At 36.3% G+C, this 25,937-nt stretch overlaps 1 protein-coding gene across 1 annotated transcript in view; it reads right to left on the bottom strand.

Moving 5' to 3' along the window:
- Positions 1-3,613: 3,613 nt before the first annotated feature.
- CCDC7 (coiled-coil domain containing 7) overlaps positions 3,614-25,937 on the bottom strand; it is a gene marked incomplete at both ends in the record, with an annotated part of 108,913 nt that continues 86,589 nt past the window's right edge. Inside the window, 5 exon segments of the mRNA XM_079699051.1 lie at positions 3,614-3,840; positions 3,843-4,058; positions 9,505-9,588; positions 11,745-11,828; positions 14,876-14,959. Of these exon segments, the coding sequence (XP_079555177.1) occupies positions 3,614-3,840; positions 3,843-4,058; positions 9,505-9,588; positions 11,745-11,828; positions 14,876-14,959 (695 nt within the window).

Below are 25,937 nucleotides of genomic sequence, written 5' to 3'. Positions count from 1 at the left end.
TATTTCATCCTTTTTTCTTCCTTCTCTTTATTCTGTGTTCCTTGGTAGCGTCTTTTTCCCCCCAACTTCACTGAGGTATACTTAGTATACAAAAATTGCTCATATTTATACATTTTGATGAATTTGAAAATATGCATACACCTGTGATGCCATCACGATAATCAAGGTAATAAAAATATCCATCGCCTCTAAAAGACTACTCTTGTCTCCTTGCTTTTTTATGTGTATGTGGTAAGAACACTTAGCATGAAGCACTCCCTCTAACAATTTTTACATGCACAAGACTGTATTGTCAACTATAGACATAATGTTGTTCAGAAGGTCTCTAGAAATCACTCATGTAGTATAAATGTGACTTTACATCCATTTAACTACTACCCATTTCCCCCTACCCCCAGCCCCTGGAAACCACCATTTTATTCTCTGTTTCTGTGAGTTTGACTATTTTACATCTCATATAAGTGAAATTATGCATTATTTGTCCTTCTGTGACTGATTTATTTCATTTAGCATTAATACCTTTCAGGTTCATCCTTGTTGTGTATGGAAGGACATCTTTATCTTTTAAGACTGAATAATATTCTATTATATGTCTATACCACATTTTCATTTTTCCTCAGATTTATTGAGACATAGTTAACATAAAACATTGCATAAGTTTAAGGTGTACAATGTGATTATTTGATACATGAAAGGATTACCACAATAGAATTAGTTAAAACCTCCATCACCACACATAATTACCTTTTTAAATTTTGTAGTAAGAACATTGAAGATCTACTCTCCTAGCAACTTTTAACTATTGTCATCACACTGTATATTAGATCCCAGGACTTATTCTTCTTCTCCCTAGAAGTTTGTACCCTTTAACCAATATCTCCCCATATCCTCCACCCCACAGCCCCTGGTAACCACTATTCTACTATCTGTTTCTGAGTTCAGCTTTTTTAGATTCCACATATGAGTGATATCATACAAATGCTTTCTGTCTCACTTAATTTCACTTATATAATGACCTCAAGTTCCACACTGTCCCAAATGGCAGGATTTCCTTTTTTTATATAGCTGAATGATATTCGGTTGATTATCTGTCTTTATCTCTTCATCTGTCTTCAGGCACTTAGGTTGTTTCTAAGACTTGGCTATTGTGAATAATGCTGCAGGGGATACGGGAGTGCAGATATCTCTCTTAAATAGTGACTTGACTTCTTCAGATATGTACCCAGAAGTGGAATTGCTGGATCATATGATTCTATTTTTAATTTTTGGAGGAACATCTATACTGTTTTCCATAGTGGCTATATCAACTTAAAATCTCACCAACACTGCACAAAGGGTCCCTCTTCCCCACATCCTCACCAACTTTTATCTTTTTGATAATAGTAATTTTAACAGGTGTGAGATGATAGCTCACTGTGGCTTTGATTTGCATTTTCTTGATTGAGCATCTTTTCATGTATCCATTAGCCATTCATATATCTTCTTTGGGAAAATGTCTATTCAGGCCTCTTCCCATTTATAGTCACATTGTTTGTTTGTTTTAATATTGAGTTGTATGAGTCCTTATATACTTTGGATATTAACCCCTTATCAGATAGATGGTTTGCAAATCTTTTCTCCCATTCCTTAGGTTGCCTTGTGATTTTCGATGGTTCCTTTTGCTGTGTAAAAGATTTTTAATTTGATGTTGTCCAAGCTGTTGACTTTTGGTTTTGTTGCTTGTGCTTTTAGTGCAATGTCCGAAATGTCATTGCCAAGACCAATGTCAAGGAGCTTTTTCACTATGTTTTACTGTAGGAGTATTGAGGTTTTAGAGCTCACATTTAAATATTTAATCCATTTTGAGTGAAACATTGTAACCAATATAAGATACAGGTCCAATTTCATTCTTGCATATGGATATCCAATTTTCCAAAACAATTAAAGAGACTATCTTTTCCCCATTTGTAAGATATTCTCTGTAGATGATATGATCATATTTTTTTATTGAAGTTGATTTACAATGTTGTGTTAATTTCTGCTGTACAGCAAAGTGATTCAGTTATATATATGTATACATTTTTATATTCCTTTCCATTATGGTTTATCACAGGATATTGAATACAGTTTCCCTGTGGTTTACAGTAGGTCCTTGTTGTTTATCCATTTTATATATAATAGTTTGCATCTGCTAATCCCAAATTCTCAATCCATCCCTCCCCAATCCCCTCCCCCTAGGCAGCCACAAGTCTGTTTTCTATGTCTGTGAGTCTCTGTTTCATAGATAGGTTCATTTGTGTCATATTTTAGATTCCACATATAAGTGGTATCACATAGTATTTGTCTTTCTCTTTCTCTGACTTACTTCACTTAGCATGATAATCTCTAAGTCCATCCATGTTGCTGCAAATGGCGTTATTTCATTACTTTTTATGGCTGAGTAGTATTACATTTTATATATGTACCACATCTTCTTTATCCATTCATCTGTTGACGTACATTTAGTTTGTTTCCATGTCTTGGCTATTGTGAATAGTGCTGCTATGAACGTAGGGGTGCATGTATCTTTTTGAATTACAGTTTTGTCCAAATATGTGCCCAGGAGTGGGATTGCTGGATCATATGCTAACTCTATTTTTAGTTTTTTTGAGGAAACTCCATACTGTTTTTCATAGTGGTGGCACCAATTTACATTCCCACCAATGGTGTAGGAGGGTTCCCTCTTCTCCACATCCTCTTCAGCATTTGTCATTTATGGACTTTTTAATGATGGCCATTCTGAATGGTGTGAGGTGATACCTCATGGTAGTTTTGATTCGCATTACTCTAATAATTAGTGATGCTGAGCATCTTTTCATATGTCTGTTGGCCATCTGTATGTTTTCTTTGGAGAAATGTCTACTTAGGTCTTCTGCCCATTTTCTGATTGGGTTGCTTGTTTTTTTGATATTGAGATATATGAGCTGTTTGTATACTTTGGAAATTAAGCCCTTGTCAGTCGCATCATTTGGCAAGGCTCTTTTTTTATGGTTTTGACTCAAGCAATATGAGCCCCAGATTTCATGGCTGAATGGTGCCACTGGCTTTGCTCTGCTGAAAATCAGCTTTGCCTGCTGTACTCTCTGCTCAAGTGTTGCTTGGATACAAATCCTCCAAGTGTTCTGGCCAGGCTTTCTGGCCAGGAAGGGCCAGGAGCTATACTCAGGAGTGAGGCAAAATTGAGCTCCCCTGCCTGGGCAGAATGGGAGGGCCACCTACAAGCAGGCCCCCTGGTCTTCCTGATCAGGCTTTCTGGTCAAGAGGGGCCAGGAGCTTTGCCCAACAGTTGGTGGGGGCTATTAATTAGCTCCCTGCCTGGGCCAAGCAGGGAAACTGACTCCAATCCCTCCAAGGCTCTTTGAAGTCTTGACTCAAGCTGGCCTGCTCCCCAAGTTCCCTGGTTAAATGGTACCACTGGACTTGCTCTATGGACAATCAGCTTTGCCTGCCATACTCTTCACTCAAGAAGTGCTCCATAGTTTCCAGGTGTTCTGACTCATCTGCCTGGTAAGGTGGGGCAAGGAGCTACTCAGCAGTATATCAAGCTAGGACTCAGCTCCCCTGCCTGGAGGGGGTAGACAGGGCTCCAGAGCTGTCAAGGCTCTTCATTTGAGGAACCAAACCATACAGACCTGCATCTCAGTGTGTCACCTGGTGAGACTGTGCCACCCTCTTGTTTCTCCAGATGAGCAAAGCTGCTGGTCAGGACTACTGCTTGGGTACTCTGGGTAGGAACTTGGTCTGCCAAGATCCCAGTGCTGGTTGTTGCCAGTCCCTCCCCCTTCTCTGTCACAATCAGATTCCCAGTAGTCAAGCCCAGTGATTACCCCGAAATCCCTGTAGTAAGAAGTAAGGGCTCTCAAGAAGTGACCCACAATGCTGGTAGTGCTGGAAATCCACGCTGGGCTCTTGTTTCAAACTGGAGGAATTGAGGGCTGAGGGGAGACTTCTTGGTGTGGTGCTGCACCAGCCTGGGGGAAGGGCAATATGGTCAGGAGCGGCTGCTCCTCTTATCCGTCTAATGTGGTGTGTCTTGGTCTCTGTTGTGCAGGGGGTGCGCTACAGCCTCACTCCCATGTTCTAGGATTTTTTCAGTGGTGTCTGGTCCATGAACAGTTTTTAGTAATTCTTCTTGTGAGGAAGAGTGACATCAGGAATGACCTATGTTACCATCTTGGTGACATCACTCCTCACCTTTTATGTTTCTGGTGTCATAATTTACCTTTTGTTTATATTGTGTATCCATTACCGTAGCTGTAGTTATTTTTAATATTTTTGTCCTTTAACCTTTATGATAGATTTAACACGCCACCATATTACAGCATCAGAGTATTTGAAATTTGACTATATACTTACCTTTACTAGGGTGTTATATATTTTCATATCACTAATTAGTGTGCTTTCATCTCAGCTTGAAAAACTCCTTTCAATATTTCTTATAAAGCAGTTCTACTGGTGATGAATTCACCCAGCTTTCCTTTGTTTGTGAGTCTTATCTCACCTTCATTTCTAGAGGACAGCTTTGTCTGGTAAAGTATTCTTTTTAGGCAGTTTTTTTTGTTCTTTCAACACTTTGAATATATCATCCTACTCTCTCCTGGCCTGCAATGTTTTTGCAGAAAAAGCTTCTAATAGCTTGATAAGGATTCACTTGTATGAGAGAAATATTTTCCTCTTGCTACTTTTAAAATTCTATCTTTGTTTTTGATTTTAGACAGTTTTATTATAATATTTCATGGCAGATATTGTTGTGAATTGAAATTTGGGGGTGATTTATTAGCTTCATGACCTTGGACATTCAAATCTCTCCCTAGATTTGGGAAGTTCTCAGCCAGCTAAAGTTCTCTTTAGCTTATTATCTTATAGTTCACTGTTTTACTTCATTCTTTAAAAATTTTTTTCTTTACTCTTCTTTGTATAATTCCAAAGGTACTGCCTTCTGCTTCACACATTCTCTCTTCCGCTTGATCCATTATGATGTTAATATTCTCTATTACATTTTTCAATTCATTCACTGTATTCTTCAGCCCCAGAATTTGATTAGATTTTAATGATTTCTACTCTCTGCTAAACTTCTCATTTTATTTGTGCATTGTTTTCCTGCTTTTGTTGACCTTTCTGTGTTTTCCTGTAGCTTGCTAAGCTTCCTTAAAACAGCTATTTTGAATTCTTTATCAGTTAAATTGTAAACCTCCTTTTCTTTGGGGGTTATTGGAAAATTCTTGTATCTCGTTCATGGCATCATCATGTTTCCTTGATTTTTCATGTTCCTTGATGTTTGTACTGCTGTCATTGCATTTGAAGAAGCAGTCACCTCCTCCTTGCTCTACTGATGGCTTTTCAGAAATAAATCCTTTCTATCAGCCCTGCTGAGGATTCTGAGGCTTTCTTTTTTTTTTTTTTTTTTTTTTTTTTTGCGGTACGTGGGCCTCTCACTGTTGTGGCCTCTCCCATTGCGGAGCACAGGCTCCGGACGCGCAGGCTCAGCGGCCATGGCTCACGGGCCCAGCCGCTCCACGGCATGTGGGATCTTCCTGGACCGGGGCATGAACCCGTGTCCCCCGCATCGGCAGGCAGACTCTCTACCGCTGCGCCACCAAGGAAGCCCCTGAGGCTTTCTTAGACCTTTCCTATGAGTACATCTACTCTACACTTCTTGCTATCTTTTGTGGCAGAATTCGTAAGCTTGTATGCCTTCCTCCTATCCTGTAATGCCAGACTGGTTGCTGCCAGGTTCAATTTTGCCTTCCCTCTGGCAGTGCTGTATGTTCCATTTTGTGGTTTCTCCAAGGCCTTCAGATTTGGGACTGCTTTCTGTGGGTGCTCACTAGCTGTCTGTGAAAGCTCATTTTTGTTGCCATTGGGAACACACACAGGGAGCCAATCACAGGGTGAGGGTTTGTAGGTGAGGTGCATGGAGTGTTGGAAATGTGTATGGGCCAGTTTTAGGGGGTTCACAGGTGAGGTGTTCTCAGCAGCTGATGTGTGGGACTCCTAATGGAGTCCTTGACATGGTAAGCAGTATCCACATCCCTTTCATATATTCTATTCTGAGCCCTGGCTGCTGTTCTCTCAGCCACTCACCACTCCTAGTCATGCAGCTCATGACACAGTTCTCTGGATGGGACAAGAGAGAAATGGGTCTCTTGACAGTGTCCTGTACAGCTAGAGAAGCTGGGCAGTCACTCATATTCTCACTTTCCCCCATGGGAGAAATCATGGGAGGAGAAGGGCTCTTTTGGCACCGAGGTTTGCTGTCCTGGGGGAAGAGTGATGCAGGTAAACTGTTCTTCTTACCCTCTTCAATGCCTCCAATCTTGGATTTTTTTTTTTATACCAACAGTGTGCTGAAACTTTTCTGCTTTAACTCCTGGACTTCCACAAAGGCTCTCTTGTCTGTGGGTGATTGTCAAGTTGGTTTTCTTTGGGTGAAAGATGGTAGAAAACTCCTGTTCTACCTTGTTGATGTCACCACTGTAAAATTCCTTCTCTCGCCAAATATTCTAGAGGGAATTTCACTCATTGTCTTAGTTCCCTGATTTGTCCAATTCTTTCAAAGTCATTTAGAGAGCTTTTTTCCTTCTGGTTGAGAAAGATTCTTTTGTAAAGAAAGGTTCTTCTTTTATAGCATTTTGATGGAGTAACATTTTTAGTATTTGCAAATGCACATGTACAAGAGCTCTTCCTACTCTTCGTAGGTAAATTAATTAGCAGCAAAGCTCTCACTTTTTTTTTTTTTTTTAAACGGATAGGGAGGGTGGCACACATGGCTTTTCTCTGATGGACAGTTTCCATTCTTAGCATCTTCCTTAATTTCGACCTGTATCCCAACCCTGTTTTACTTTGAAGCAGAATATTCACTTCTTTATTTGATCTATACACTATATTTAGAAGGATGCATTTGTAAGAATAGTTTTGGAGATCAGAGCTCCATGCATGAAACACTGGCTTCCCCTCACCCCATTCAATCAACGTTCATAAGATTTATTTTTCATATATCCTACTTATTATAAAAGTAATATGTGCTATTGTAGAACACTCCCATTTAAACAAAGATTATAAATCTCATCTTATTTTATCAGTGGCTAGAGATTAAACTGAAGCCACAGCCTGAGAGGCTGTTACTGAGAAAATAAAATATTGTTGACACAATTTACTCCAGAAGCCATGACCCTAAGATAGTCATTCATATTTGTCAAATAAGAGTAGACTTTGGGGAGGATATTCAAATTACTAAAAATAAAAGCCTTAAGGCATGTTAGGGTAATGGGGCCATACTGTCATGTTTATGTTTATTCTTGATTTTATTTTCATGAAAGCTTCAAGCCTAGATTGTATGAAAATATTTTGGTACAGCTTGGTATTCCAATTTAAATGTAATTTTGAATGCAGTAGTATAGGAAACTAGCTATCCCAAATGACCTCTCTAATTCCAAGAACTAAAATGCTAGATTAAAAAATGTACTTTAAAAAGTATTGCTGAGATGGCATAAAAATATACTCTAGAGACAAAAACAGAAGTAAAAGCAGATAACTTTGGAATTTCTACTAAAAAGGAGTGTGTATGTATGTGTGTGTGTGTGTGCACACACATTTTTTATAAATTTGACTGACCTGCAGTAATGTGGGTAGTGGGGAGGAAGACAAGGTGGAAAATTCCATAATGAAGAATAATAAGAAATAAAGAGGGCACAATAAAATATTTTGGAATATATTTGTATAGAGCATCATTATATATTCTTTATGACTGCATATGATAAAAGCTGAGAAGGGAGGGATTGGGATTGTAACATCATAGATAGGGAACCATTAGAATGTTGTGTACCTTATGTTAGTGTTACATATTTTCTGGGTGTTTAAAATATTTCATAAAGAGTAAAAATTTAAAAGCATACTATAAAAAGTATCCTAAGTAGTCAGATATTTATTTTATATTGTTATATCTCTTATTTTGATTGTCAAAGGGTAAAAAATTGATCACGTTTGTTGAGAATTTACTTGGTGCAATGTGCCGGTAAAAAAAACTCTGTTTGATGTTATGTGGACATATCTTTGTTTTTAAATAAATTCTCACCTAACGTAAAACTTAAAAAAAAAATTCACATAGACACCATTACTATTTGCACACTACTTCCCAAACTCCATGTATTAGTCTTTGTTTCTGCAGTTTTTCTTCCCACATTTGAGTGGTTACTTTTCTATCACTCCAATTTCTATAAACTAATTGTTCATTTTCTCTTCCTTTTCTTTGTTCTGTGTTCTTAGGTAGCATCTTACTTAATTTTGACCTTTAATCTAACCACATTTTATCTTAAACAAGTATATTTATTTCTATATTTGATCTGTACTCCCCTTTCAATACCTTTTCTCTTAGCAATTTATATTGCTCATATAAAATTTTCTTTAGAGCATTTAATTATAAACTCACCATTAACAAGTAAGTATAAAAAAATTAACTTAATTTTGCTGATAAAAGGCATGACATTTTAAATTGAATGGATGTAAATGAAAGCACTTTACTGCTGTGTCTAAGGCTGTTATTCAAAAGTGACAAGGACTCCTATGAATAAGCAACACTGAAGCAAAAATTAATTGAAAGAACCTAACCAAAAATACTCTGAAAGTTAAAGACATGGAAAAATGGCTTATCGTAATACACCAAATTTAACTGCTTGGTTCCAACAATTTCATTTTTACACCACCAGCTTTTCCGCAGTTAAAGCTGTTGGAGCAAGTAATATTTATTTGATTCATTTACAACACTACATTTTTACAGGAATAAAAGAGAGAATATAATAAAATAAAGCATTCAAAAGCGAAGTTTCAGAAATCTTGTCTTAAATTTCAGTGAAAACACATAGTTTGGTGCTTATATCTGAGGATTCAGTTACTTTCCAATGCTAGCTTTCAGCATCAATTCTGTAAAAAGTTCATAACGACAGTATTTCTTGCAACAAAGAGAAATGTATCGAACCCTGTTACTCCAGGACTAAAGCAGTAATCTGTGAATAATAAAACTCAGATAGAGAACTCCACTCTAGTAGAGATATAAATTTACACACCAACTTAATTATGTAGAGGAAACTGGCAATCAGTGAAATAACTGTTATGTTTCTCTTCTTATACCACTCATCAACTAGCTTTTTTGCTTTTTCAATTTCAAAGCAATATTCCTTTCTAAGCTAGCAAGAAAGTGAGTAGAATCACAGTTATAAATACTTAAACCAAGCATATTCTAAGGTCATTAGAGCATTGGATTATATGGATTACTTTCCAAATGGATGAGATTACAACTAAAAAATATCCAGCTAAATTTCCATTAATAGTAAATACTAGAGTTTAACTAATTATAAGAGGAAATTCATGAAGATTACTGCCCATTAATACTAACATACAGTTACTGTTATCATTAATGATTCATAGTTAATTAAATCCCAGAGAAGACATAAACCATAAATATTAGACTTGGAAAGCTCTTGTTCTTACCAGGGTGACTCTTACGATGTTTCTTGAGTTCATCAATTGCTTTTTCTCTTCCAACAGTATCTGTCATGCATTCTGTATCAGTCTCTATGGATATAAAACAAATTTCAAAACACATTGTAAGGTAACCATTAACACACATGTATGTGTGTCCTTGTGTCTGTGTGTAGTACTAACTTAATTAGTACTTGTATTATCGAAGAGACATAATATAATGTCTGCATTGCACAATCATAAAACATTAGAATTTGAAGGGCTCTTAGCAATCATGTAAGCCTCATGATATTGAAGCTTAGAGATGTTTTGTGATTTGATTGAGAACACACACCAAGATAATGCAGAACTGAGTACAAGCTGATGCCCCACAATTCCTTAACCAGTGTTTTTCATACACAATGCACCGTCCCATACAAACTTCAATCATCTTGGGGAGTTCGCGTAAATGATATAACTGCCAAGTTTACACTAAGAGGACACTCATACTGTAAGGATATACCTATGAGTGGAACGTGGCATTTTTTCCCCACTGGTCAAGAGACAAACCATGGTCCCACATCACAGAAAGTTACTACCAGGTAGAAATTCTTTGACTCTCTCAAGAATGTTTAATGCCATTTTTAAGGCTATGTAAATCAAGTAGACATCAAAGATGTAGAAGAGTAACGAGATATTCTGTGGTCTAAGAAAAACTGCCTATCAGGTCCTCTTACTATATACACCTTGTAGCTGGGGAGGGGGAAATGGGTAAATCTGTAGTAGTACCAGCAGTGGGACTGCATCCCATCCCATTTGAGTTTTTATGTGATTTGGACATTTGGCGGGATTTAGGAAGTACTAACTAGGTCAAAGGAGAGGAATAACATTCATGTATTTTGTTTTAATACATGAAAGTTATTAAAGAAAAATTCATATTGAAAAAGGGGTTAAGTAGGATTGCTGACTTGGGTCAAATTATGTGTCCAGTGTTTTGTGAATGAAAGCTAGTTACAGAAGAGCATGCACCAGAGGTTGGAAACCTATCCTGAACCTGACACCATAAGGTGGATCTTACTTTGTTGTAATGGCTGAGACCACAAGTAAGTGTTAAAGATCCAATTGAGTAGATATATTTGAGGCTCTGTGGTTTTTCTCCAACTGGTATAGGTTAAGAATGACAGGCCCAGTTGAAAGAAGCATGGAAAGATGCTTATATAAGCAAGGAAGCATTAAGAAGAGCATTTGATAGCAGATAGAATTAAGGACGAGGGAAAAGGGAGTATGTGCTAGAGAAATCTGCAATCTAGTAAGAATCACAACTTCCCTCCTCACAATACCCTCCCACTGCTTAAATTATTTTTTAAGCCTACCCTTCCTGAAGTTCCTAGTATATGATTCACACTTTACTGTTTCTTTGCATGTCTCATATTTTTTGGGGGTTTATACTGGGCATTCTAGACAATATCTTGTAAGAAATCTGGATACCGAGTTCCCCTCCCCTTTGGAGGCTTGCTGTTGCTGTTTGCCTGATTATTTATTTAGTGACTTGGCTGGAATATATTCTATTGTAGAGAAGTCTCCTTCTCTGCAGTGTGAATCTTCTAATGTTTCTCCTCTGGGGGCACAGACTTGGGCATGCAAACAGTCACCTTTGGATGACACTTGTTTTTCCTGTTGACTGTTTCTTTCCCTTGTTTTTCTGTTAAGCTCTCTGCCTCCTTTAATATCAAACCAAAGATCAAGAAGTGGTGTGTCAAACACTGTAACACCAAGACAAGGGGCAGTAGTGTAAACTACGGACTATATAACAAAACTAAACACCTCTACTTCACCTGAGATACTGAAAATGTGCCTGGTATTTTAATTATATAGAAGGAATTAGTAAGCAATGAAATCTCTCTTTTAATCCCATTCATAAACCAGCCTTTCTGCTTTTGCAAATACAAAGCAAGTATCTTTCTAGCCTGAAAAAGAAAGTGAGAAGAACAGCATTTGAAATGCTTCCATCAAGCATATTCTAAGCTTACTACCGCATTGAATTTTTATGGATAAGTTTTAAATGAATGGGTTCTAAAACTTACACTATGTAACTAATTTTCCATTGTTAGTAACTGCTAGAGTTCCAATAATAATATGAGGGAATTAGGGAAAACGTTTCATCCTATAATAATAGCATATAGGTACTATAGTCATTTAAATCCAAATTTAAATAAACTCCAGAGAAGATAAATAAAGCAGAAATAGACTTGAAATATTCTTGTTCTTACCAGGATGACTCTTGGATTGTGTCTTGATTTCATCCTTTATTATACCTCTTCCAATAGCATCTGGAAAGCTCTCTGTACCAGTGTCTATAGAAATAAACAGTTTCAAAACACTTTTGTAAGGTATATATTAACATGTGTTTGTGTGTTTATGTGTGTATAGTACTCCTTTAATTAGCATTTTAAAATTATAGGACAACAATTATAATGAAATGCCTGCACTGTACGCTCACAGGACCTTAGAGTTGGAAGGGCCGTTAGCAATCATACAAGCCCCATTATATTGAGGCCTAGAAAGGTTAGTGATTTGACCAAGGCCACAAATCTAGATAATGACAAAACTGATCCATAAACTGATACCTCATAATTCCTTAACTAGGGTTTTATCCATAAAATACAAAGTCTTTTGCAAATTTAAGTCATCCTAGAGAGTTTATTTTAATAAATATAACTTTCTCCTCTACATTAAAAGCATATTCATACCGTAAAGATATACCTGGTGAGGCCAAACATGACATTTTTTCCCAGGTGAAATTGCCAACAATGGGCATCACAGTCACAGAATTTTACTGTGAGGCAGAAATTCTTTGACTTGTCCAGGAATACTTTAATTCCCTTTTTTTAAGGTTATGTAACTGTTTGTCAAGTAGGCATCACTGATGGAAAAGAAAAACAAGTAATTTGTGGACAGGGATAAATCATCCTCTCAGGTTCTCTTAGCATGTAAACCTTTTCTCCCCTGTGGAGGAGGAAATGGGTAATTTGCAGGAATGTGAGCACTGATGTTGTAGCCCTTTCCATTTGAGTCTTTACATGGTTTTTACTTTTTGTTGGACTCAGAAATGATGATCTAGGTCCAATATCAGAAAAAAATTTATTTAAAAGAATTTTACATTGCAAAAGGAATAATGAGAATTGGTGACTCTGTGTCACCTGTTGCGTAAAGTTTTGTGTGGGCAAAAATTCGTTCTAACACAGCATGTAAATGAAGTTGGAACCTGTCATATCCAGAATTTATAGATTGGAAGCCTTCCTTTGGAGAAATGGCTGAGCCCATGAATATTTCAAATATGCTCTATCACTGAGGCAGCACAAATTTATCACCACTGCAATCTAAACAGAGGTAAAGACCATATGGGGTGTCACTACTAAAATCAAGGACACATTGGATTGGGCAGAACAAGTTTTTAGTAATTAAGTTATGGCATTTGTGAAAGTAAATTCTGCTATAGCAACACATAACTGGAGAACATCAGCAGACAAACTTTAGCCCTCTGGTCTTTCTCCAACAGATATAATTAGAAGAACTGATTCATTTGGTTTGAGAAAGCAAAGGATCCTTAGGTGAGCAGGGAGGCAGTGAGAACAGCCCTTGAGGGCAGACTGAATTAAAAACTAGGAGCATAATAAATAATATGGGGTGGAGAAACCTAATCTATTAAGAGCCACAATTTTCCTCCTTCACAACATTCTCCTATTGCTTTTAAGTCTTTTAAAAAGTCCTACCCTGCTTGGAGTTCACTGAACTATTTTTTAAAAAACATGTAACATGCTATACAATTGACCCATTTTAAATGTCCATTCTATGCTTATCAGTATATTCATAGAACTGTGTAACAATCACCATAGTCAATTTTAGAATCTACTTCTACTTCTACTAAACAGATTAAATTCCAGGAAGATTTAGAAATGTTATTTTCATATTCTACATATATAGTTCTCTTTATGACTTAATTCTTATAATTTTTTACCATTTTTATATATGAAACATATAAACATAAATTCATTTATTACAATTGTTTTTTAAATTATTTATTTACATAACTTTGTGCTATACAGAGAAACTGAGAGAAGACAAAGCATGTATGTATAGTGTTTATTATTTTAACCATTTTATTTATAATATCTGGTTTTCTTTTCTGTCATTATTTAAAATGATATTTTCTGCTCTTTAATGCCTCTGCTGTCCATGCTATATTTCCATACTTTAAATTTGCTGATTCTTTCTTCTGACAGTGTAAAAATACTGAACACCCCCTATTGGATTTAAAAAATGTCAGTTATTGTACTTTCAACTCCTGGATTTACATGTGTTCCCTTTCAAAATAGTGTATTTCTCTTTGTATATATTCCCTATTTGATGAAACACTATCAGACCTTCATTTCCTTCTAAATAACGTTTACATTTAGTTCTTTGAACATATTTATAATAACTGCTTTTTAGTTTTGTTCTTTAAGTCCAATATCTAGGATTCTCACAAGCAGTTTTTCTTGCATGTCTTTTTCCTTGTTATATGTCACATTTCACTGTTTCTTTACATGACCCATAAGTTTATGCTGAAAACTGAATATTTTACATATATAATATAGCATCTCTGCATACTGACTTCTTCCTCTTACAGGGCATATTATTATTGTTTTCTTGTTTACATTTTTAGTTATTTGGCTAAAATATTTTACTGAAGTCATTTCCCTTTGCAGTTTGAAAGCACAACTGTTGCTTCCCAAGGGAAAAAGCCTTGGATAATAGTGGTTTTAGGAGTGCTGTCTTTGTCTCTTTCTGTTACATCTCTGTTAAATTGTCTGCCTCTTTTGGTGTCATACCAGAAGTCAAGGGCAGTGTGTCTATCACTGTTACAAGAGTAAAGGCTGTAGTACAATCTCTGAACTAAGTAACACAACTAATGACTCTACCACAGATGAGTTAGGATAATATACCTGATATTTCCATCAAATAGAGAGAAATGGTAACCAATGAATTAACTATCTGTTAAATTCCCCTTGTTATTATCACATTCAACTGGAAACCTTTCTCCTTTTCCTTCTATCTAAGCCAGTAATAGAAAAAGATTAGAACAGAACTGAACATACTTGCATCAAGTATATTCTAAGGCCACTATAGCATTTAATTTTATGGTTTAATTTTTAAATGGCTCATTTCTAAAAATCATAATGTCTAGCTAACTTTTAAAGTTCTAGTAAATACCACAGTACAATTAATTATGAGGGTAATCATGAAGACTTTACCTATATAATAATAATATACAAGTACTCTTATCATTAAAAAATTCATACTTAAACTCCAAAGAAGGTAAATAAACCATAAAGATTAGACTTGGAAGGATGAGACTTACCAGGGACACTCTTTGGTTGTTTCTTCATTTCTGCCATTAATATACGTCTTCCAACAGTATCTTTCAAGTGTTCTAGATCAATTTCTATAGAAACAAACAGGTATCAAAACACTTTGTAAAGTAACCCTAACACGAGTGTGTGTCTGTGTGTTCATGTGAGGTACTATCTTATATATATATATTTTTTTAAAAAATTTATTTTATTTATTTATTTTTGGCTCTGTTGGGTCTTCGTTGCTGCACGTGGACTTTCTCTAGTTGTGGCAAGCGGGGGCTACTTTTCGTTGCAGTGCACAGCCTTCTCATTGTGGTGGCTTCTCTTGTTGCAGAGCACAGGCTCTAGGTGTGCGGGCTTCAGTAGTTGTGGCACATGGGCTCAGCAGTTGTGGCTCACGGGCTTAGTTGCTCTGTGGCATGTGGGATCTTCCTGGACCAGGGCTCAAACCCATGTCCCCTGCACTGGCAGGTGGATTCTCAACCACTGCGTCACCAAGGAAGCCCCATGTGTGGTACTATATTAATTAGCCTTGTTATTAATAAATATGCATTATAATGGATTATATGGGTTGCAGAATCATTAAACCTTAGAATTGGAATGGCTGTTAGCAATCATTAAGCCTCCATATATTGAGGCTTAGAGATGTTAATGACTTGACCAAGATTGTGTATCCAGATAATGACAAACTTGATGTACAACCTTCCAACTTATAATTCTTTAACCAGTGCTTTTTCCATACAATGCTATCTCTTATGCTAAATTAAAATATCCGGGAGAGTTATGATAATAATATAACTCTTAAGTGTACATTAAACTCATAATCATACTGTAGGGATATATACCCAGTGATGTGGAATATAACAGTTTTTTCCTAAGATTATGTTGCAAACTAGGGTCTCCATGGAGCAGAAATACTTGGACTCATCCAGGAATATTTTAATGCCCTTTTTATGTTACTTAAGTGTAAACAAAGTAGGCATCAGTGATGGAAAAGAATAACAGAATGTTTTATAGACTGAAAAAACGTGCTCTCCCAGGTCCTTTTAGCATGTAGACCTTGTTGCTTGGGAGGAAGAAATGGTTAAGTTTGTAGAAGTACCTGGATTGAGATTGGGTCACTTACCATTTGAGTTCCTATGTCATTTAAAATTTTTGCTTGATTTAGTAACTGCAATTAGGTCCAATTACAAGAAAAATACATGAATATTATTAAAGGAGAGTTTATACTGAAAAGGAATAATTAGAAATGATCAACTATTGGGTCTAAAATTTTGTGGTGAATTTGTTTCTAGCAGAGCATGTACCTGAAGTTAGAAACTTGTCATGACTAAGATACCCAGATGGAAGTCTTTTTTCAGAGAAATGGATGAGTCAGTAAGTATTAAAGGTTGTGCAATCTGTGTAGAGGTGGTTACCTGCTGCAGCACCATAACCAAAATGAAACAGGTGTGTCAGATTAGGCAGAACAAGTTTTCAATACTTAAGTAGCAACATTTTGTGAAAGTAATAAGATCTATAGCAAAACAAAACTGGGGAATATTAGCAGTTATATTTTAGCTTCTCTAGTTCTTTCTCCAACTGGTGTATGTAAGAAGGACTTGCTCATTTGAATTAAGGAAGCAAAGAATACTTAAATAAGCAAGAGGCAATGAGAACAGCATCTGAAGGAAGGTTAGGTTAAGTACTAGCAATTAAAACGTATGTGCTGGAGAAATGTATAATCTAGTAAAAGTCACAGTTTTCTCCCTTATCATACCCTCCCACTTTTGAAATCCTTTTTTATCCTCTTCTTCTTGGCATTCACTGAGCTAGCTTTAAAACATATATAACATATTATACAATTTGCCCATTTAAAGTGTTCATTTCAATGGTTTTAAAGATATATTCACAGAGTTGTATGACCATCACCACAGTCAATTTTAGAAGAGACTAGGCAATGTTCTTACCACAAAAAAGAAATGATAATTATCTGACACGATGGAGGCATTAGCTAACACTAGGGTGGTCATCATGTTGCAATATACAAATGTATCAACACATTGTAAATATTAAATACACAGTGTTATAGGTCAATTTTTTCACAATGAAAAAAGAATCTACATCAGAATTATACTAAGTAAATTCCAGTAATTCCAGTGAGGTATAGAAATGCTACCCTCATATACCATTATTCCCTCCTCCACATTTTTGCACTGTTGTTATATGTATTATAAATATAATAACCTATAAGCTATATATATATATAAAGTCATTTTTAAAACTTAACATTATTTATGTTTAATTATTGTTTAATTATTGCTTTATTTCTTTACATGTATGTATTTATACTATCTTTTGTAATTACAGAATTACTTTTACCCAGCCTCTTTTTTAGGGGATTCAAATTACTGCCTGCGGTCACTTGCTTTCAGCCTGAAGAACTTTCTTTTGTACTTGTCATAAAATGAATCTGCTAGCAATGAATTTTCTCAATTTTTTATTTGTTTAAAAATCTCTTTACTTCACCTTTATTTTTGAGAGATAATTTCCCTGGATGTAAAATTTTGGGTTGACAGTTATTTTTCTTTTGCATTTTGAATAGGCCATCCTATTGCCTTTTGGTCTCCATAGCTTCTGATGAAAAGTCAGCCATCAATCTTATTGGAGTTCCCAATAAGGAGTAGAAATAACAGTTTTCCAGTGTGTGCATATATCAGTTTATACTACTACCAGCAGTTTCTGAAAGTTCTGTAATAGTTGCTCTACAACATTATGACTTGATTCTGTCATTCTTTCTGATTTAGGCTCCATGATGGTATGTCATAGTATCCTCATGATTTTAACTCCAATTTTCTAGATTACTAATAGGATTATAATTTTCAAAAGTTTATTAGTGATTTAGATATCCTCTTTGGTGAAGTACATGTTTAAGATTTTGACCATTTTTCTATTGGGTTTTCAATTTATTTCTTATTTCTATGTTAGAAATTCTTTAAATATCTGGTTGAAAGCTTTCTGTTGGATATTTGTGCTGCAAACCTACTCTGCCATTTGCATTTTTTTCTCTTAAGGGTTGAAATGATTTATTTTTAATGTTTTCTTTACAGCATTGGGACTGGCTAGCTAAAACTCAGTTTATAAGGGACATATTGATCAATCATGGCCCTGAAAATTAAGTACTGAAACTATTTTAACAAACCAGGAATTTAAGGCTAAAGTTTAACTCCACAGCAACAAAGAATAATTCCCTTTGTGCTAATTAACCTTTACTGCAGCTCTTTCATAAACGACCTGCTGAGTTTCTACTTTGTGGAATTGTGGATGAACAACCAATTCTTTTTTTTTCTTTATTAGTTATCTATTTTATACATATTAGTCAATCCTAATCTCCCAATTCATCCCTCCACCCCCCCGCTTTGCCCCCCTTGGTGTCCATACGTTTGTTCTCTACATCTGTCTCTAATTCTGCCTTGCACACAGGTTCATCTGCACCATTTTTCTAGATTACACATATATGCGTTAATATACGGTATTTGTTTTCCTCTCTGACTTACTTCACTCTGTATGACAGTCTCTAGATCCATCCACATCTCTACAAATGAACCAATTTCATTCTTTTTTATGGGTGAGTGATATTCCACTGTATTTATGTACCACATCTTCTTTATCCATTTGTCTGTCAATGGGCATTTAGGTTGCTTCTGCGACCTGGCTATTGTAAATAGTGCTGCAATGAACACTGGGGTGCATGTGTGTTTCTGAATTATGGTTTTCTCTGGGTATATGCCCAGTAGTGGAATTGCTGGGTCATATGGCAATTCTACTTTTTGTTTTTTAAGAAACATCCATACTGTTCTCCATAGTGGCTGTATCAATTTACGTTCCCACCAACAGTGCACACCCTCTCCAGCAGTTGTTTGTAGATTTTCTGATGATGTCCAGTCTAACCGGTGTGAGGTGATACCTCATTGTAGTTTTGATTCGCATTTCTCTAATAATTAGTGATGCTGAGCAGCTTCTCATGTGCCTCTTGGCCATCTGTGTCTTCTTTGGAGAGATGTCCATTTAGGTCTTCTGCCTATTGTTTGATTGGGTTGTTTGATTTTTTAATATTGAGGTGCATGAGCTGTTTATATATTTTGGAGATTAATCCTTTGTCCGTTGATTCGTTTGCAAATATCTTCTCCCATTCTGAGGGCTGTCTTTTCATCTTGCTTATAGTTTCCTGTGCTGTGCAAAAGCTTTTAAGTTTCCTTAGGTCCCATTTGCTTATTTTTGTTTTCATTTCCATTACTCTAGGAGGTGGGTCAAAAAAGATCTTGATGTGATTTATGTTAAAGAGTGTTTTCCCTATGTTTTCCTCTAAGAGTTTTATAGTGTCTGCTCTTACATTTAGGTCTTTAATCCATTTTGAGTTTATTTTTGTGTATGGTGCTAGGGAGTGTTCTAATTTCATTCTTTTACATGTAGCTACCTTCCCAGCACCACTTACTGAAGAGACTGTCTTTTCTCCATTGTATATCTTTGCCTCCTTTGTCACAGATTAGTTGACCATAGGTGCATGGGTTTATCCCTGGGGCTTTCTATCCTGTTCCATTGATCTATATTTCCGTTTTTCTGCCAGTACCATATTGTCTTGATTACTGTAGCTTTGTAGTATAGTCTGAAGTCAGGGAGTCTTGATTCCTCCAGCTCCATTTTTTTCCCCTCAAGATTGCTATTCAGGGTTTTTTGTGTCTCCATACAAATTTTAAGATTTTTTGTTCTAGTTCTTTAAAAACTGCCATTGGTAATTTGATAGGGATTGCACTGAATCTGTAGATTGCTTTGGGTAGTATAGTCATTTTCACAATATTGATTCTTCCAATCCACAAACATAGTATATCTCTCCATCTGTTTGTGTCATCTTTGATTTCTTTCATCAGTGTCTTATAGTTTTCTGAGTACAGGTCTTTTACCTCCTTAGGTAGGTTTATTCCTAGGTATTTTACTCTTTTTGCTGCAATGGTGAGTGTCATTTGCTTTTTAAATATCTTAATGGTGTATTTTAATGGATACAATTCTGAATATTAAATCCAGTTTTAAAACATTTACATTTATAGTTAGTATCAATTGTATCCTGTTTAAAAAATATCTAATCCAAAGACAGGAACATATTTTCCTATAGCATTTTCTAGTAGGCCTATTATTTTATAATATGCACATGAATAGAAATATTTTGAAAAGAATATATTTTTTACTGTTGTTACATATTTTCTTCTTTGTCTTCAATACATTTAAGTCTATTTATCTATCATTGTACCAGTAGCAAACTGCTTGTAGTATTTTATTTTTATAATAATACCTGATACCAGGTACTTTATATCCTTCAATTTTAGTCTTCTTTGTCAAGATTATATTTCCTACTTTGGCCCTATGCATTTCTATATAAATTTTAGAATTACCTTGTCAATTTTTAGAAAAATTATTGCTAAAATTCTGATACTGACTGCATTAAATACATAGATTAATTTTCAAGAAATTTGTTCTTTAAAATATTGAGTCTTCTAATCTATAAACCTGGAATATAGTTCCATTTATTTAGTTCTTTAAAATTCTTTAAATAATGTTTTGCAGTTTGCTGTGTTGAGACTTTGAACATCTTTTTAAACATTTTAATAGACTTTGTTTTTTTAGAGCAATTTAGGAGTCCAGAGAAATTGTGCAGAAACTACAGAGAGTTCATAAATACTCGCTTCCACCGGTATAGTTTCCCTATTATTACCATCTTGTATTAGATCATACATTTGTTACAATTGATAATCCAATACTGATACATCACTAATAATTAACACCCATGATTTACATGAGCGATAACTCTCATTTTGTATAGTACATTATGCATAATGTGCATAAATGTACATTATGCATTTTGATAAATGCATAATGTCAAGTGTTTACTACTACAGTATCTTACAAAATAGCTTTGGCACATTAAAAATTCCCTGAGCTTCAACCATTTATCCCCCTTCACCCTGAACCCCTGGGAACTCCTGATCTTTTTACTGCCTACAGATTCACCTTTTCCAGAGTGGTATACAGTTGAAATTACACAGCTTTTTCAGACTGGGTTCTTTCACTTAACAATATGCATTTAAGTTTCTGCCATGTCTTCTTGTGGCTTGATAGTCCATTTATTTTTATTATTGAATAATGTACCGTTATATGGATGTACCACAGATTGGTTATGCATTCACTTACTGAAAAACATCTTGTTTGCTTCCAGTTTGGGGCAATGATAAAGCTGCTGTAAACATTAATGCAGGTTATTGCATGAACATAAGACCTTAACTCATTTGGGTAAATACTAAGAGCACAACAGCTGGATTGTATGGTTAGAGTACGTTGAGCTTTAAAAAAAATGCAAACTGTCTTCCAAAGTGGGTATAGAATTTTGCATTCCCAACAAGAATGAACAAGAGTTCCTGTACTGCACTTTCTTGACAGCATTTGGTGTTGTCAGTGTTTTGGATTAGCCATTCTCCTAGGTGTGTTTCATTAGGTATCTCGTTGTTTTAATTTGCAATTATCCAATGACATATGAGTTCACACACTTAGCCATCTTCACATCATCCTTGATGAGGTGTCTGTTCAGATATTTTGAGAGTTTTTAAATTGGGTTCTTTTTTAAGTGTTGAATTTAATCTTTTAAAATATATTTCAAATGCAAGTCCTTCTTAAGATATGTGTTTTGTAAATATTTTCTCCCAATATGTGGCATGTCTTTTCTTTCTCTTAAAAGTGTCTTTCACAGAGTATAAGTATTAATTTTAAACAAGTCCATCTTATCAAAAATTTTCTGCCATTCCTTTTCTAGTTTACTAAGGTTGAGCTTAGATAATTGATTTTTGATCTTTCTCACTGTCCAATATATGCATCAAATGCTATAATTTCCTTTTAAGCACTTCTTTCACTGTGTCACATAAATTTTTATTAGTTGTATTTTCATTTTCACTTACTTCAAAATATTTCTGATTTTTTGATACTTCTGTGAACATGTGCTATAGAAGTGTATTGTTTCATCTTCAAGTATTATGGGATTTGCCAGCTATCTTTCTATGACTGATTTCTAGTTTAATTCCATTGTAGGCTGAGAGCATAATTTTTGGGATTTCTATTTCTTAAAATCTTCAAGGTATAATTTGTTTTGTAATGAGGTCTATCTTTGTGAGCAGAGTATGTGAATTTGAGAGCAATATGTATCCTTCTGTTGTTGGAGGAGGTATTCTAATAGACATCAGTTAGATCCAGTTGATTGATGGTGTTGTTGAACTCAACTGCTGTTACTGATTTTTTTGCCTGCTGGATCTGTCCATTTTTGATAGAGGGGTGTTAAAGTCTCCAACTATAATAATGGATGTGTCTATTTCTCCTTGCAGTTCTATCAGTTTTTTCCTCATGTATTTTGAGACACTATTGTTAGGTATATACACATTAAAGAATGTTATGTCTTCTTGAAGAATTGATTCCTTTATCATTACCTAATGCATGTATTTATTCCTAGTACTTTTCCTTGCTCTGAAGTCTACTTTGGTAATGATATAGCTACTCATGTATATCTTTCCCTAAGCCTTTACCTTCTGTGTGTGTGTGTGCCTCTTTGTGCATATATTTATTTTTTTTACAGCTTTAATAAGGTATAATTGACAAAAAACTGTAATATATTTAAAGTATACAACATGATGATTTGATATACATATGCATTGTGAAATAATTCCCACAATCCAGTTAATTAGCACATCCATGACCATACATAGTTAACTATCTCTCTTTTTTTTTTTTTTTTTTGGTGAGAATGCTTAAGATCTACTCTCAGGAAATATCAAGTATACAACACAGTATTACTGGATATAGTCATCATGCTGTACATTAAATCTACAGAAGTTATTTATCTTATAACTAAAAGTTTGAACCCTTTGACCAACCACTCTCCATTTAACCTACCACCCCAGGACCTAGCAACGACCATTCTCTGTTTCTATGAGTTTGACTCTTATTTTAGATTCACATATAAGTGATACCATACAGCATCTGTCTTTCTCTGTCTGGTTTACTTCAGTTAGCAAAATGCCCTCCAGTTTTATCCACATTATTGCAAAGGGAAGTATTTCCTTCTTTTTTATGGCTAGATTGTGTGTGTGTGTGTGTGTGTGTATAACACATATACATACATATATATATGTGTATATATATCATAAACATAGGTGTACAAATGTTTCTTCTAGAGAGTGATTTGATTTCCTTCAGATATATACCCAGATGTGTGACTGCTGGACCATATGGTAGTTCTATTTTTAATTTTTCTGAGGAAACTTCATACTGCTTTCCATAGTGGCTGCCTGGGAGGCAGCATTTCAAGTAACCCTGAGAGAACTGCTCCGAGGAGGCGAGGTGGGGAGCTAGGTTATATAAAAGTTGTGTAACAAAGGGAAGGTAGTCTGAACTTCAATAGATAATTGTTAATTAAAGAAAACCAGATGTCCCAAGTTAAGGAATTTAGTGCTTTTCTATGTATGGGAAGAGGCAAGAGTCTGGGCTCACTGAAATCATTCCTTTGATACGCACCTCAGCTATCTGGGGCCAGTGTCCTGTGTTTTCACATCCTGAGTTTCCTCAGGGTTCACTGTAGGAAGCGGCTACAGTCTGATGGCTGCTAGATGGCAGGTATTCTTTCCTTCCTGAGTTTCCTCAGGGTTCACCGGCTCACGTTGGAAGGCTGCAATCACTGACAACTGCGACATCCTATGCTTACTGATATGACAGGCAATATTCCATTTATCAATTACAATGTGTCTCAATGTGGGTCTCTTTGTAGTCATCTTACTCGGTGTTGTTTGGGCCCCCTGGATCTAAATGTCTGTTTCTTTCCACAGGTTTGGTAATTGTTAGCCAGTATTACTTTGAGTAAGCCTTCTGACCCTTTCTCTCTGTCTCTTCTCCTTCTGTGACTCCCATAATGCATATATTATTTCACTTTATGGTATCCCATAAGTCCCTTATGCTATCTTCACTCCTTTTCATATTTTTTCTTTTTACTGCTCTGATAGAATGATTTCCACTGACTTATCTTTGAGTTCACTCATCCTTTCTTCTGCTTGATCTAGTCCATTACTGAATCCCTCTACTGACTTTTTTCAGGTCAGTTAATTTTTCTTCAGCTTCATGATTTCTGTTTGATATTCCTTTATGTCTTCTAGCTTTTTGTTGAAATTCTCACTTTGTTCATACATTGCTCTCCCAACATCAGTGAGAATATTTATGATCTTTATTTTGAATTCTCTGTCAGGTAAATCACTTATCTCTGTTTCCTTAGGGTCAGCTTCTGGAGATTTGTCCTTTATTTGGAACATATTCCCCTGTTTCTTCAGTTTCCTTGATTCTCGGTGTTGATTTCTGTGAATTACATAAAACATCTACCTCTCCCAGTCACGACAGACTGGGCTTGTGTAGTAGGTGAACCTTGCCAATCAGCCTGACTTGATCTTCTGGTTGCCCCTAAAACCTTTGTGTTTGTCCAACCTGCTGTCTTTGTTCTTACTGGTTCCCAGATTAGTCTGTGCCAAGCCTAGTCAGTGCCCCAAAGACATGGAAATTCCCCCATACCCATTCATGCTTTTGGATGACTACTAACTGCCTTCCCCTTTACCAGGCTAACTGGAAGCCCAACCATCAGGCTGAGGCTGGGGAAGTTAGAATATTAGAAATATAGTTGCTCCTATCAGGGAGAAACTGGGAGCTGAGGGATTTTGCCTACTCATTCTGTGCTGATCTAGAGAGACTAGGCACTGAGAGTGCTTTTGTACCTATATATAACTTCATCTTTGATCTCTCTGGGCCTGGGGGACTCACAAATGCCAAGCCTCATCAGCTCCCAGAGCTAGGTGACTTAGGTGTCAGTCCCTTGGGTGGCAGACATATAAGTTGGGATGTTAAGACATCTCCTTTCAGGGAGAAGCTAGAGACTAGGTTTTAACCATGAGATGAGCCATGCGAAGGCACAGGGAGTCCCCATGTACCCATTCCAGCCACCAGAGGACTGCTAATTAGTTTAATGTGGTTGTGGGAAACTCACAAAAGCCAAACACTGTTGGTTCTTAGAGCTAGGTGATTTGGGGGCCCACACCTTGGGTGGCAGCTGTAAAAATTGGGGCACTACATGTGTGAACAAGTTCCTTTTAAGGAGAAGCTGGAGACTTAGTTTTACTGTTAGAGTAACCTGCAGGGAGAATGTAGGGGAAATGCCCACAAGCTCTTTCAGGCTCCTAGGAGGATCCTAATCAGCTCCCGGATGAGAAGCTGATTAGAAGCTTGACCTTCAGGCAGCAGCTGCGAAAGAATGCAGCCAAATCTCTTCCAGGAAGAAACTGAAAGCCTTGCATTTTTTTTTTTTATTAGTTTCTGCTTTATAACAAAGTGAATCAGTCATACATACACATCTGTTCCCACATCCCTTCCCTATTGCGTCTCCCTCCCTCCCACCCTCCCTATCCCACCCCTCCAGGCGGTCACAAAGCACCGAGCTGATCTCCCTGTGCTCTGCGGCTGCTTCCCACTATCTATCTACCTTACGTTTGGTAGTGTATATATGTCCATGCCTCTCTTTCGCTTTGTCACAGCTTACCCTTCACCCTCCCCATATCCTCAAGTCCCTATTCCTTCTGTACTGAGCCCAGGAGGACAGCTGTGTGAAGTGCACATGCACCCATTTCAAAATGGCCCCCTTTTAAAATTTGCTTCTGAAGAACTTGTGAATTCTGAGCCACACTGGCTCTCCAAGCTAGGTAATTTGGGAGCCAGGCACTTGGGTGGCAGCGCTATAAGCTAGGGTTCTAGATGTGTGATCCAGACCCTTTGCTCCCTCCAGTTGTTCCCTCCGAGTTGTAAGTGTCTGTGCCAGGGGTGGGGTTTATGGCATGAGCTATGTCTCAGCTTTTCCGAATTGTTTCAATGTGGGTATTTTCTCAGTTGACTGATGTACAGGAGTCACTCAACTAGTAACTAGATTTCTTCCAGAGGGAATTCATCTGTATGTAGGTTTGTATTCAG

This window comes from Hyperoodon ampullatus (assembly GCF_949752795.1).
Source record: "Hyperoodon ampullatus genome assembly, chromosome: 3".
Taxonomy (NCBI): Eukaryota; Metazoa; Chordata; class Mammalia; order Artiodactyla; family Ziphiidae; genus Hyperoodon; species Hyperoodon ampullatus.
This window is presented reverse-complemented; position numbering and strand designations above follow the sequence as displayed.